This window comes from Fusarium sambucinum, chromosome III (assembly GCF_050947815.1).
Source record: "Fusarium sambucinum isolate potato_lamoka chromosome III, whole genome shotgun sequence".
Classification (NCBI taxonomy): domain Eukaryota; kingdom Fungi; phylum Ascomycota; class Sordariomycetes; order Hypocreales; family Nectriaceae; genus Fusarium; species Fusarium sambucinum.
Window position 1 is genome coordinate 8,138,634 of NC_139292.1, and position 12,833 is coordinate 8,151,466.

Sequence of the window (12,833 nt, forward strand, 5' to 3'; positions counted from 1 at the left end):
ACAACAAGCGTTAGAGACACAGGCTAGATTATCCATTACCAACCGACCATGGCAGGAGGCAGTTTCACCTTCCTAGCTGTTGACGGCACTGGTCGCCCTTCAGACCCTGCTAGTCGAGCAGCTATCCGAAGTCAGTGCATGAAGGGTGTCAATGTACGCCAAGACTCTCGACGTTCGAGAAGAAAGGCAAAAAACAGAGAAGTACACTCTCGAGAAAGTGTAGGACCAGACACGAAGGATGCCATCATCATACGTCGTAAAGAATCATCGCTACACCGTACCTCGAGCTTTCGGAATGAACGTCTTTACAGTCAGTTGTTCAGGTCATTGAATACGAGTGTTGACGATTTTGGCTTTGACTCTTCACTGTTTCCATCCTCGATAATGCAAACTGGTGATTTACACCCACTATGATATGAGAAGTCACTGATCACTAACACCGGCTCGTGGTAGTCATGAAATATAATAATATTATCGAAAACGTCTACCCACTAGACACAAGCCTCAACATCCAAAATTGGATGATCGATGACTTCCAGTTCCTCTACCAAAACAAAACTCTACTAAGCGCAATCTACCTCGCCACGTACGCCGTGGACGATCTCCGCTGTAGTACGCGCCTCTCCTCGTGGACCCAGCAGCTACTCTGCAACATCCTTTCCTCATTGAACCGGGATCTACATCAATCTGCAGGCCAACAGTCCTCAACAACATTGATAACAATCCTGATACTACTATTCCCTGCTGAGCTATTGCAGGACTTTGGAGCCTTACGCTCACATCTTGAGGGGGTCAGGAGATTGTGTTTGATCAGAGACAATGCTCCGACGGGACTGGACGCGAAGCTTCTCTACAAGATTCAGCAGTTTGATCTGAGGCTGGCGTTGGCTTCTGGTCAGCCACTGCATCTTGCACTGGAATACAATGGCTATCCGCCATTACCGATGCCACTAATTATAACGCCGGATGTTCTTCAAAAACTCAAAGTGCACTCTCCATGGGCGATTGAAGCTTTTCAGAATCTGCAGGCTTTGACTCGAGATATCAAAGATGCTATGAATACAAGGAATGATCTAATATGGACAGACTTCCAATCTCAGATCAGCAATATCCAGACGCAGTTACTGGATCCGAACAACAATTGCGCTGGTACAGACGAAGCACTGAGGCTTGGGATGCTTGCTTTTCTTACCACCCTTTCCCGAAACCCCGTACGAAGACAACAACTACCAGAGCTTCAGAGACAATTTGAAACAAGCTATACAGTGATGCAGGAACAGAACATGAATCACAAGACGTTTGCTATCTGGGTAATGATGATGGGCTTCTTCTCGACGGTTGAGGTATCGAACCCCATAGTTGGAGACCTTTGGGATGTGATGGTGGATAATGATCTCTCTTGGGAGTCTATGCGAGATATGATATTGGAAGAAGACCTTCCTTGGATCGACTTTATTCATGACGGGCCAGCAAAGGAGGCGTTTGTCTATCTTCAAGCGCAAAGGACTTTACTATAATCTCTTAGGTATTTAACTGGCTCATTTTTGTATCAATAGTTAAATCAGCATGATGCATCAATCCCTCTTCCTATCGTAGACATGATGTGACGTGTATGGCTGGCTGGATCACTAACATCAAGATATCGCCATGATTTCGTTAGTTTCTGGAGGCCTCATGTCTTCCCAGTGTCAGAGCTGCCTTACAGATAACCCAAGGCCTTGAAAGCTCTCTGTAAAATCTCCTGGATCACATTCTCCTTCCTCTTATTGTACCCCATTACATCCTCACCACCGGCAATGCTCGCCTTAGACGCCTCCCGCTTGATGTTCTCATACAGCTTCCGATCCTCCTCATTGTTTGTCAACCAATCCGTAAAGATCTTGTGTCTCACCACCTCGGGACAATCCGGGCCCCAGACGTGCAAATTCGTTGATACATGCTCGTAGTCGCAAAAGAAACGGTGTCCATGCCATGCTGGCTCTCTAACCAAGAAGTGGAATCCTACATTCTCAAGCGCTTGCACGTACGATGCCTCATCGTTGACATCTCGAACCGTGAGGTCAATATCGATGACTGCTTTTGCGGGAAGGCCTGGGACGCTGGTTGAGCCGACGTGGTTGATGGAGATGGCTGTATCGCCAAGGGTTGTTTCAATGCGAGCTTTTGTAAGGGTAAATTTCTGAGGCCAGGAAGGATCTGGCTCGACGATGGCAATGGTATGTTTGACTTTGCGGAAGCCTATGCGTTCAACCAGACTAGGATCAAACTGGTAATCTTTGAGCAAGGCTTCCTTAGATATCGTCATGATGAATCTCAAATGAAAAGAATAACTTTGAGATGTACGCGCAATGACAGATTTGCGTTGGAAAATGGTTATATTGGAGTAAATGATTTAAATTGATGGTGATGATTTCGCGTTCTGCTAAGTGACGCCCCGCACGTAACTCTTGTTGTTGATTCGTTCACTGTTCCGTTCCATGGTGACTCAGACCGATGCATTGAACAATGATATCTGTGTTTGATTGGGTAGTGACGCTTGATTGTTATACGAGATGTTGCACTAGACGCTTACAGTGATGGCTGGCTGGTCAAAAAGCAGCAAACAAAGACAGACTATGAATGCGAAAAAGAAATAATAAATAACAAGAGTGGGACACAAGGAGTGAGATTGAATTGAGGGAGAAATAAATCAAGGATCGATAGATAAAGGTTGCATTTGTAATATTGTTGTTTGTCCTGGTCCGCCGGGGTAAAGTGACGTGCTATGTCGCAATCCAAGCCTGGGAATGATTGGGTAGGTTAAACACTCAACGCCGATCTCACCAGCGACTCCCAAAAATTATAGAAGCATGACTCAATGTTTTATTCAAGAGGTTCAATCTTGTCACGTCGCATATTATACAGTTGCTAGGAGCCGGCCCGCCTCGTGAAACAATCATCAACCATTCGCCACTTTATCTTCCTGTGACTGAGAATTGTAGATACCCTGAGATCTCCTGTATTGTTGAATTCTTGTGCTCTCTCGTTTCTTGGGTGGTGTTTCGACGCGCTGCAGAATCTGCACGTGTCTGTAGCGCATATACAGGAATCATGCTAATGAGGAATTGAGTCATGACCAGGCACTGTAGAAAAACAAGTCGAGTCGTAAAGAGTAGTATTACAGCGCTTGCCTTCATATGGAATGGATCCAGACTGCCGCAATAATAACCCGGCAATAGATAGAGGCCAAGCACAGCATACTGGGTCCCAGTCACGTCAACACATCCCACCAACCAGAAGCCTTGTTGTTGTATAATTTTCGTACTAATGCCAGTACATAACCTATGCAGTTGGATTCGTTAATGCTGATCTAAGTGTTCTTGGTTACATATAGATAAGGAGAAGTCTTGACGCCATTTATGTGCAGAATGAGTCGTGTGGCGATGGACTTCTGATTGGCCACCTGCTACAGTACTACTCAACTATGCACCTGTTTCACAGCGATTGCGGACAGTAGAGCGGCTTATGCCCGATGTTATTTCTCCATCCAGCAGAGTGCAACGATGAAACGAGAAGAACGTAATTGACCACTATGATAAAATACCCCGCATAAATATAACCTTAAAAGAAGCTGAAGATCAACCTAGTAGCTGCGATAGTCTCTTTGCATCTTATGCTCATGCGCTCAAGGCATAATGGCAGCAAACCCAAAGAAAATCTCGACCGAAAGGGTCAGAGATGTCAACGACCAAGCTGCCTCGTCCGACTCAGAGACGTCAGCTTTGGCCGTGCTCCAAGAGACCCCCAAGAGGAGCTGGAGATCATATCTTTGGGACACATTCGACAAGTCCCCCGAGGAACGGAGATTTCTCTTCAAGCTTGATCTTGCTCTCATGACATTGGCTTCACTGGGGTACTTCATCAAATATCTGGATCAGGTAGGTTTTCACGCCGTGTCGAGGGTTGTGTTAGTGCTAACATGACAGGTCAACATCAACAATGCCTTTGTGTCTGGGATGAAGGAGGATATGGGCCTCTGGGGAAATGAGTTGAACTATATGCAGGCATGCTGGACTGTTGGATATGTTATCGGAGAAATTCCGAGGTAAGACTCTTCCTATTCTATCATAAACACTTGCTAACAATCATTCAGTAACATGCTATTGACGCGTATCCGACCAAGCATCTGGATCCCTGCCTGCGAGGTACGTCTTTCTGATCGCCCATAACCACTGAAACTGACAAATAAATCTAGGTTACCTGGTCTGTTCTAACCATTCTTCTCATAAAGTGTACAAACGCCACGCAGCTTTATGTTCTTCGCTTCTTTATCGGTCTCGCCGAAAGTACCTTCTATCCTGGAATGCAATACATTGTTGGCTCTTGGTACCGTAAGGATGAGCTAGCCAAGCGTTCATGTCTCTTCCATGCCATGGGAAACGTGGGTTCTATGGTCTCGGGCTACTTGATGGCTGGTTCGCATAACCTCGATGGCGTGCATGGGTACCACGGATGGCAGTGGTTGTTCATTACCAACACTGTTGTATCTCTACCAATCGCCATCTCTGGGTTCTTCTTCCTGCCTGACGTACCTGAGATTACCAAGGCATGGTACTTTACTCCAGAAGAGATTGCGCTTGCGAAACGACGTATGGAACTCGAGGGTAGAGCAAAGAGAGCACCATACACCAAAGCCAAGTTCAAGAAGATTTTCAGCAGCTGGCACATCTATGTCCTGGTATTGCTTTACATTCTATTCAATAACGGTAACGGAGGCAGCTCTCAGCCTGCGTTCCCCCTGTGGTTGAAATCCCAAGGCTATACAATCCGAGAAGTCAATATTTACCCAACAATTGTCGATGTCATCAGCGTCGTTACGACACTCATCTACGCGTGGACATCGGATAGTCTATTCCGTGGTGCCCGTTGGCCGGCTATTGTCTTTTCTGGTTTAGTCAAGATTGTAGCGTACGTTGGACTCACGGTATGGAAGGTTCCCACCGCCTTCACATGGGTGTGCTTTATGCTGTGTGGTTTTGGCGGCGGCATCAGCGGGTTGACCTTTGCTTGGGCACATGAAATCTGCAGTGACGATAATGAGGAAAGAGCCCTCGTTACAGGTGCGATGAACCAGATGGCGTATGTTTTCCAAGCTTGGTTACCATTGGTCATTTGGCAACAGGTTGAGGCGCCGAGCTATCCTAAGGGATATCCTACCATGGTCGCCATGGCAGTGGCATTGATAGGAACTGCTTTTGTAATCCGGGTATTGCATAAGAAACAGATTGCCGGAGGGCGGCATGCTTTAGCGGTGGCTTGAATAGTTACTGGCGACAAAAATCACAAGGCGACTGCATGGGATAATGACGCCCTGTTCTAGTCTAGCAGAATAGCTTGTTTATCAATGGTCACTCTTGTCTAACGGAGACTCCGGAAGAGATATGAATCCATCTTCCGAGTGGTAGGATAAAAAGTGGTATATAGCAATTAATAGAACAGTAGAGTTACTTCCCAATAAATCCCTCTAGAATCAACAGAACAAAGTATCCCTGTTATATTTGTGACCTTTTCCTTCTGTCTCAGGCGCACTAAGCTAATTTCCAAGCTTGCGAAGGGCGTTGGCAACCTCTTCAACAGAAGTGTAATCCAGGTTCCAAAGTCCCTGGATGAAATGTCTTGCAGGATTATCCTCGCTCAGATGCGGATACTCCCCTCGCATAAGCTTCTCTTGCAACTCTTCAATCTCAATCTCGCCATATGGTAGTGCTCACTCAGTAATTTCACAAATACCAGTCCCAAGGGCAAATAACTCCTTCTCGAACCTGCTTCTTTCTGGACTTGGAGGATCTGTTGAAAGAATCCAGTAGCGAGGCTCGCAAGCAAACAAGATGTCTGGCTGTATACCATGAAGACTGGTACCGGCAAAGTCGCTCAGTTTAATATGGTGGTTATCAAAGAGGAGTATATTCCGCGTTGAGATATCGCCGCAGATCACGCCTCGGCTGTGGATATACTGTAGAGTCTCCGCAAGGTCGAGGGTCGTGCTTAGACGTTGAGCCATAGGCAGTGCATCGCCCTTGAGGATACGCTCGCGAAGGTTGCCAAGGGGAGCTCTCTCCAGTTCTAATGCCCAGGCTTCTCTCTCGCTTTAGATGATGATTCTGATCCTCCGCCTTCAGCAGCTGGAAGATATGGAACCCCATATAATTTGAGAATGTGTTTATGCGAACCCAAAGCATCATATATAGCAGCTTCACGTTTGAACGCCTCACTGGTGTCCTTGGCAAGGGCAGCATGGTCGTACATCTTTCCATCTAGCCAGAAGCCGACAGCTTTAATAGCAACTTGAGGTTCGATCCTGTCAGCATAAATGATACTGAGCACTGTCCGGCCCCATGGCTCGAGCCTTGCATTGATCGCTGGGCCAGCATCTCGATCACTCAATCGCATGGTGGCTGGGATAAATTCGGCCGGACTTTTCAACGGAATTGTACGTTAACTTTGAAAGACGTCAACGTAGACGTCATCTGATCCTTTGACGATCAATATGGTTGGGTTAATACAAGCGGGGTAGCCTAGACAAGCCAACCCCACAGTGTTGAATATTTGAGCATGGGCATTAAGAAGCAAGATGGTGCATAATAAAGATGCAATTTGATGGTTTTAGCTTTCAAATTATGATGGCATACCCACTGCGCAGTTTTGTCACAAAAAGTAGGGATCATAGAACAACCTTATTCTCACACATTATAAAAGCACTTCTAGGTCGCCCACTTCTTGTCCCTGTAATACCTCCTGAATATCCAGCATTTCGCAACTTGAGCTATCAGCGAGTCACACTCTAACACGAAAAATGGCTACTCCTGCAATGTCACCAACCTTGATCTCATCCATCCCAGACCTCCTGAGCTTCATTTCCTCGATTTCTCAGTCTAGCACACTCTATTTGGACCTTGAGGGCAATAACCTCAGTCGTAACGGAACCCTTACCATCATAACCGTACTTATCCATCCCACACGAGTAATAGGCTTGATAGACGTCCAGACTATCGGAAATTTAGCTTTCACTACACCCAGTGCTAACCGGAAAACCCTCAAAGCGATCCTCGAAGATCCACAAACACCCAAACGTCTCTGGGATGTGCGGAATGACGCTGACGCTCTCTGGGCTCACCACCAGGTCCGCCTCGCGGGCATCACAGACATACAGCTCCTCGAGAATGCCTCCCGCGCCGGCGGCAGGACCTATGTTCGCGGGCTTGACACATGCGTCGAGAAGGATCTGTGGCTAAAGGCCATGGAGGTCCATCGTTGGACCAAAACCAAGAGGGAGGTAAAGGCTCTCATGCACAGCGACATCTTCTCCCGTCGCCCCTTAGACGCCAAGACAATGCAGTACTGCGTCAATGATGTTATACACTTACCTGCACTGTATAATATCTACGCAAAGCGTACCGATAAACAATGGATGAAAAAGGTTATGGATGAGAGCATGCTCCGCATTGTCGATGCATGCGGGCCTTTATACCAGCCTCAGTCTGAGACAAAAAAGTTAGGGCCTTGGGGGTCGGGGTCAAACAAGAAACTATTGACATTTGACAAATGGCTTGACAAGTGGGAAGACGACAGGGTAGATCAAATGCAACAGGAACTCATTGGATATGGCGACATGGACGACATGAATAACATGAGCAACTCATGAATAAACTCGAAAGACGTCGCATGGGATAGTTGCTGGGAGAAATAACCTGTCATAGCTTTTATTAGATGCAATATTTGGTTATTATTCGCAGTCAACTTGGGTTAGATTAATAAATTTGATTGCTGAAAGAGGCTTCAAGTTATTCCGTCAAGATATAGTTAATAGGCAATGTAGTGATTCTTTCTTCCTATCTTGTCGTTTACTTCCTTCACGTTGCACAGTCGTCTTGCTTTCATGGATACACCGTGCATAAATAACGAATCCCTTCATCTCGAACCCTACGAATGACATGAAACGAACGGTCCTTCTTTCGGTCGAACTGATTACATGCACGAACTAGACAACAATTGTCAGCGATTAAAGCCCCATAGATTGAGAGGGCCATGATCACACTGAACCTGATACGTCAAAAACAACGAGACGCGACCAAGGAATAAATGGTATCCAAGGGCATATTCACATCCTAGCGTATGGATTCTTGGATCTACTCTCACCTTTCCCATTAACGCTACGTAACAAGAGAGAAATGAAGCACTTGCACTATCATAGCATTATACATTTTCGTTCAAGTTTGAGAAATAGATCTAGTATCGTATTGTCCAGGTCGTTCCTCAGCTAACTAAAGCTCCCACATCACGGTGTTTACTGGTATGGGTCTCATCAGTGTCATCTTGGACTGTTTCTATTCTCGATGCATTGTAGGACCGATTTTATTTTGACCGGGATTTGAAACAGGCTAGGAATTTATTGGACAAGATACGAGATCGGGCGAAATTTCAATAGGGGCGGAGGTAATAAAGGAGACACATTACCGGCCCAAGGACAGTCCGAATGTCCGATAAAGATGCCTCAGCTATTTATGGAACAAAAAACCAAAGGAGCGTTACTTGTTAGTTCATTGATAGGCACTCACCGCTCGCGTCAATGCCACAGCTTTTACGAGACGCCCAATAGAACCTATAGCTAAGCCTCATCCAAGGGTGATAATACGAGACTGGCAACGTCGATGAGGCTTGGCAACCGATTGATCTTATCAGATCAACTAGCTTGATCATGCGTGTAAATTAAAAGATATAAGAAAGAATATAAAAAGACGCTTCTTATCCCGAAAACAACAGCAGATAACCATCATTACAACTACACTCAATTATAAGGATTATGGCATTACTTCGCAAAATATGTGTGCTCTATTTCTGGATCAGTCAGGCAAGCTCTTTGCAGGAAAGGAGACAAGATCTCCTGTCTTGCCTAAAAGAAGCTTTGCATGGGGACGAAGCACGAGTGCACTTTCCATCCGAACCTGAATATGTCACCAAAAGCCTGATACCCTTCAATTTGAATCTTCAATACAACGCGTCTGCTGTTGTATACCCAAACAGCACAGGAGAAGTCTCTGAAATTGTCTCTTGTGCTGGAAAGTATGATCGCAAGGTCCAAGCACGTGGAGGCGGCCGCGATTTCATCAACCGTTGTTAGTATATACGAGCTCTCTTCATTATGCCAACATCTTCTAATTACAAATCTTATTTACCAGGTCTCGGAGGAGCTGACGACGCTGTCGTTGTTGACATGGCCAACTTCGCTAAGCGTGAGATCGATGGAAAAACTGGCATAGCAGTCTTCGGCTCAGGACTCTTGCTTAAGGATGTTGCACGATTTCTGCATCAGAATGGTGGCAGGTACTTCCCACATGGCGCATCACCCACAGTCGGAATCGGAGGTCATATCATGGTGGGCGGTATGGGCTACTCGTCCCGCAAGAACGGCCTCTCTATTGATGCTGTGCGAGAGATCGAGGTAGTCCTTGCTAATGGTACAGTCACCAGAGCCTCTGAGAGCATAAACTCAGACATATTCTGGGCCATGAGAGGGGCGGGCGCAAGCTTTGGTATTGCCACCGAGTATACCTTCCAAACGATGCCAGAGCCCGAAACGGTTCTGTCCTACACCTTTAACTTTACCTCTGACGATCCCTCTTTCCTGAAGGAAGCTGTCAAGGCCTATCATACCATCGTCCAGGATCCGAAACTCTCTCTAAGTATGGGAGGTACCACACGATTGAGCCGTACCTCGTTTCTATTCGACGGAGCTTTCTTCGGAACAGAGGAAGAGTTTAACTCTATGAAGTTAGAAAGCCGCCTACCCAAAACTACGTCAACCACTATTACACCCAATTTGTCGTGGATAGATTACACCGAGGAAGTCTTTGGTCACGCTGGGAAAACCAATGCGCCAGCCTACTTTTACACTCAGGATATGGGAGTTAACCGCCAGAATGTGCCTGCCAATGCTTCAGTTGATGCATGGCTGGATTATATCTTCTCTGCCGACTCTGACTCAGCTACATGGTCTTTCCAGTTCGATCTTACTGGTGGTAAGACCAACGAAGTAGCGTCGGATGCGACTGCTTTTCCGCATCGAGACAGCATATATTTTATGACGGCTTATGCATCATCCACCGGTGAGACTTCGGACAAGACTATCAAATTCATCAATGAGGCTGTTATGAAACTTCAAAACAACAAGCCTGATGACTACATGTCATACGTTGGCGTCGCCAGCCTCGCCCACGGAAAGAAAGCACAAGAGAGGTATTGGGGTGCAAACTTGCCGAGACTAGAGCAAATCAAGGCGAAGATTGACCCTGACGATATTTTTTCGACCCCTCAATACGTCAAACCAGCCACGTCTTGAGTTGGGATATCGTTAGGCATCTTTCAATGCAGATGGTAGACTCTACTGTACACAGGCGCTACTGAGGCCTGATTCGAGTTTCGGGATTAGACCATAGATCTTCTTTTCTTATAAATCTTTTAGATAGACATCATTCAACATTAACTATCACAATAAACCTATACAGGCAAGCTATGGAGAGATTTTCTACTACGTTAATGTAACTTGACAGTGCCCTGTGACGCATGCTATATTCTACACACCGACTAGATAGTAGAAATGTGGGCACACCAACACCAGTCGAAATTTCCTGTCGTTATAGGGGCCGTATAACCACCCCCATAAAAGAACAAGACAACCTTCTTTGCTTGTTGGCGATTACCAATTCATAGTAGCGACGCTTGTCCATCTTCCAAAGGCTCTCTGTCATATGCAAGCTTTGAGACATGCGTCTGATATCCGGCCTTCTTTGCTCGGTCAGTTTGCTTCTTATCCATACTTTATATATCTCGATGGTTGAGAGAGACAGGTGCTGAATTTGCCTGGCGGAGAAACTAAGGGCGACTCTAAAAACTGCACAGATAAAGTATAATCGCGATGGGAGACCTCTGCTCCTGGCGATGAAGAATGACCGTATAACATAAGCGATGACATGTGGTATTGGTAAATCGCTTGTCCCTTGGATGCTGCAGAATGGCGCTTCGAACATTGTTCTGTCTGGCCGATCGGCTTGTTCAAGTCTCGAAATGCCAGAGTTTGTCAGGCACTACAATTCATCGCCCGGCGGCATTCACGTTCGCGTAGTAACTTGCGAGGTCAGTTCCCGAGAAAGCATTTCGTCTGCGATCGCTTCTATCAGCGACCTTCCAACGATCAAGGAAATCATTCATGGGGCTATGCATCTTCGCGAATCACTATTCTTGAACGCCACATTTCAAGACTGGCAAGACATCAACCGACCTAAAGTTGACGCAGCCTGGAACCTGCACCATCTTGTCCCCGACCTAGACTTCTTTGTCGCTTTTGAACCCGGTGTCAATGTAGTAGGGAACATTGGCTAATCCATTTACTGCCAGAAATCGTCTTTACTTGATGCCTTTGCACAATGGAGAACTCAGAACGGGATGCACATCGTTTCTGTCATCCTTCCCGTCGTGGACGATGTTGGCTACGTAGTTCGGAGGGGATGCGAGACCAGCCCGTTGACAAGCTCGTATTTCATGTTTCCATACAGCAAGTTTATTCTCTAATTGCTGGGGCTATCATTGGGTCAGCATCTGGCCTCAATCGGGACTCGAGAGGTATATATTTCGTCTTGGACGAAGCAAGCGACGGGGAGGCCTACTCTCTAGATGGAAGGTCTCGCTACGTGTCGGATCTATGTCATAGCCAATCTAAGAGCGTTGTATCGAACAACCAGAACACCACTCCTAATGGCCTGGGTATGATTGAAGGGGTTGATTTACTTGACACTCTGGTACACAAGGTTGCGTCCATCACATGAGGACGTCACGCCCACGCGCAGTCTGATTGATTGTGGTTTACACTCTTTGGTATCAGTGGAATTGAGGAACTGGACCAAGAGAGATTGTGGTGCGGACTTGGCTTTTACGCAGGTTGTTGGGGTTGCGAATTTACAGGCATTCGCAGATTTGATCAAAAGTAGAAGAAATGATTAGTGGTTGATTATAGGATTACTTTATTTTGAATTCTGTCTCTGTATATGATGGTAACGCAATTAAATAATTGTCCCTCAAACTCTGGTATAAGAATGCCGTGTAAGATGTTTCGGTTTATTTGTCGCCTTTTGTTTTTAACAGACTTTCTAAACACAAACTCGGAGCAAAATGCCGTGGAATCATTTCTCCGAATTAGTAAGGCACTTTCAAATGATTACGAGATTACTCTAGACTGGGTTACTAAAGCCTCAGTCTTTATCAATCCCAACTGGTAGTTGGACAGGAAGACTTGGCCTCCTAAGTCAACCTAAGAGTCTTGTCCAAGTCGCATAAGCCGAACCTCAATTTTGTCCATTATGCTTACAGCGGCCAATGACTCCAATACCGGAAGATGGTAGTAAGCGAATTACATCTCTTGTCCCTATAATCATCAAGCAATCGGTGAAAAGCGCAAAAGAAACGTAATCAAGTTCAGGAATTAAAGTAATCGCCATTGCTGCATCATCGCAGGATTTCCTCCCATCATCAAGTAGTGGAACCAGTTCGCTTTCGGTTGGATGACATTAAAGCCGCAGTGTACCGCAAATTGCGCCACATGTCTTCCGAAAGAAGCGAAATCATGCACTACGCCAAGATTCTCACGGCGTTCAAGGTAAGGACGGAACTAGAGTTTCCACTCCCCTGTTACTCGAGTGAGGTCGACTTGAGATCTTCTAATCCTTACATATAACCTTGTGTTGACTGCAGTAGTTGACACATAAGCCCCTGTGAGACATGACAAGAGGTGTGTATGCAACGCA

The 12,833-nt window shown here is 46.0% G+C and overlaps 7 protein-coding genes across 7 annotated transcripts; 5 read left to right on the forward strand and 2 right to left on the reverse strand.

Moving 5' to 3' along the window:
• Window positions 1-48: 48 nt before the first annotated feature.
• Window positions 49-1,517, forward strand: FSST1_012928 (uncharacterized protein; the record flags this gene model as incomplete). Its single annotated transcript, XM_083236197.1, has 2 exons — window positions 49-394; window positions 454-1,517. The coding sequence occupies 2 exons, from the start codon at window positions 49-51 to the stop codon at window positions 1,515-1,517; spliced, it is 1,410 nt and encodes a 469-aa protein (XP_083082624.1).
• Window positions 1,518-1,699: 182 nt separating this feature from the next.
• On the reverse strand, window positions 1,700-2,305 carry FSST1_012929 (grpb/dephospho-CoA kinase; the record flags this gene model as incomplete). Its single annotated transcript, XM_083236198.1, has 1 exon — window positions 1,700-2,305. One exon carries the CDS (start codon window positions 2,303-2,305, stop codon window positions 1,700-1,702), a length of 606 nt encoding a protein of 201 aa, XP_083082625.1.
• A 1,369-nt stretch (window positions 2,306-3,674) lies between these two features.
• On the forward strand, window positions 3,675-5,299 carry FSST1_012930 (major facilitator superfamily domain-containing protein; the record flags this gene model as incomplete). The annotated part of the gene is made up of 4 exons (XM_083236199.1): window positions 3,675-3,917; window positions 3,966-4,084; window positions 4,133-4,184; window positions 4,235-5,299. 4 exons carry the CDS (start codon window positions 3,675-3,677, stop codon window positions 5,297-5,299), a joined length of 1,479 nt encoding a protein of 492 aa, XP_083082626.1.
• A 273-nt stretch (window positions 5,300-5,572) lies between these two features.
• FSST1_012931 (kinase-like domain-containing protein) lies at window positions 5,573-6,429 on the reverse strand (the record flags this gene model as incomplete). Its single annotated transcript, XM_083236200.1, has 3 exons — window positions 5,573-5,715; window positions 5,770-6,102; window positions 6,210-6,429. The coding sequence occupies 3 exons, from the start codon at window positions 6,427-6,429 to the stop codon at window positions 5,573-5,575; spliced, it is 696 nt and encodes a 231-aa protein (XP_083082627.1).
• A 403-nt stretch (window positions 6,430-6,832) lies between these two features.
• FSST1_012932 (uncharacterized protein) lies at window positions 6,833-7,681 on the forward strand (the record flags this gene model as incomplete). Its single annotated transcript, XM_083236201.1, has 1 exon — window positions 6,833-7,681. One exon carries the CDS (start codon window positions 6,833-6,835, stop codon window positions 7,679-7,681), a length of 849 nt encoding a protein of 282 aa, XP_083082628.1.
• A 1,158-nt stretch (window positions 7,682-8,839) lies between these two features.
• Window positions 8,840-10,375, forward strand: FSST1_012933 (FAD-binding oxidoreductase; the record flags this gene model as incomplete). Its single annotated transcript, XM_083236202.1, has 2 exons — window positions 8,840-9,152; window positions 9,216-10,375. The coding sequence occupies 2 exons, from the start codon at window positions 8,840-8,842 to the stop codon at window positions 10,373-10,375; spliced, it is 1,473 nt and encodes a 490-aa protein (XP_083082629.1).
• Window positions 10,376-11,001: 626 nt separating this feature from the next.
• On the forward strand, window positions 11,002-11,415 carry FSST1_012934 (uncharacterized protein; the record flags this gene model as incomplete). Its single annotated transcript, XM_083236203.1, has 1 exon — window positions 11,002-11,415. The coding sequence occupies one exon, from the start codon at window positions 11,002-11,004 to the stop codon at window positions 11,413-11,415; it is 414 nt and encodes a 137-aa protein (XP_083082630.1).
• Between the last annotated feature and the right edge of the window lie 1,418 nt (window positions 11,416-12,833).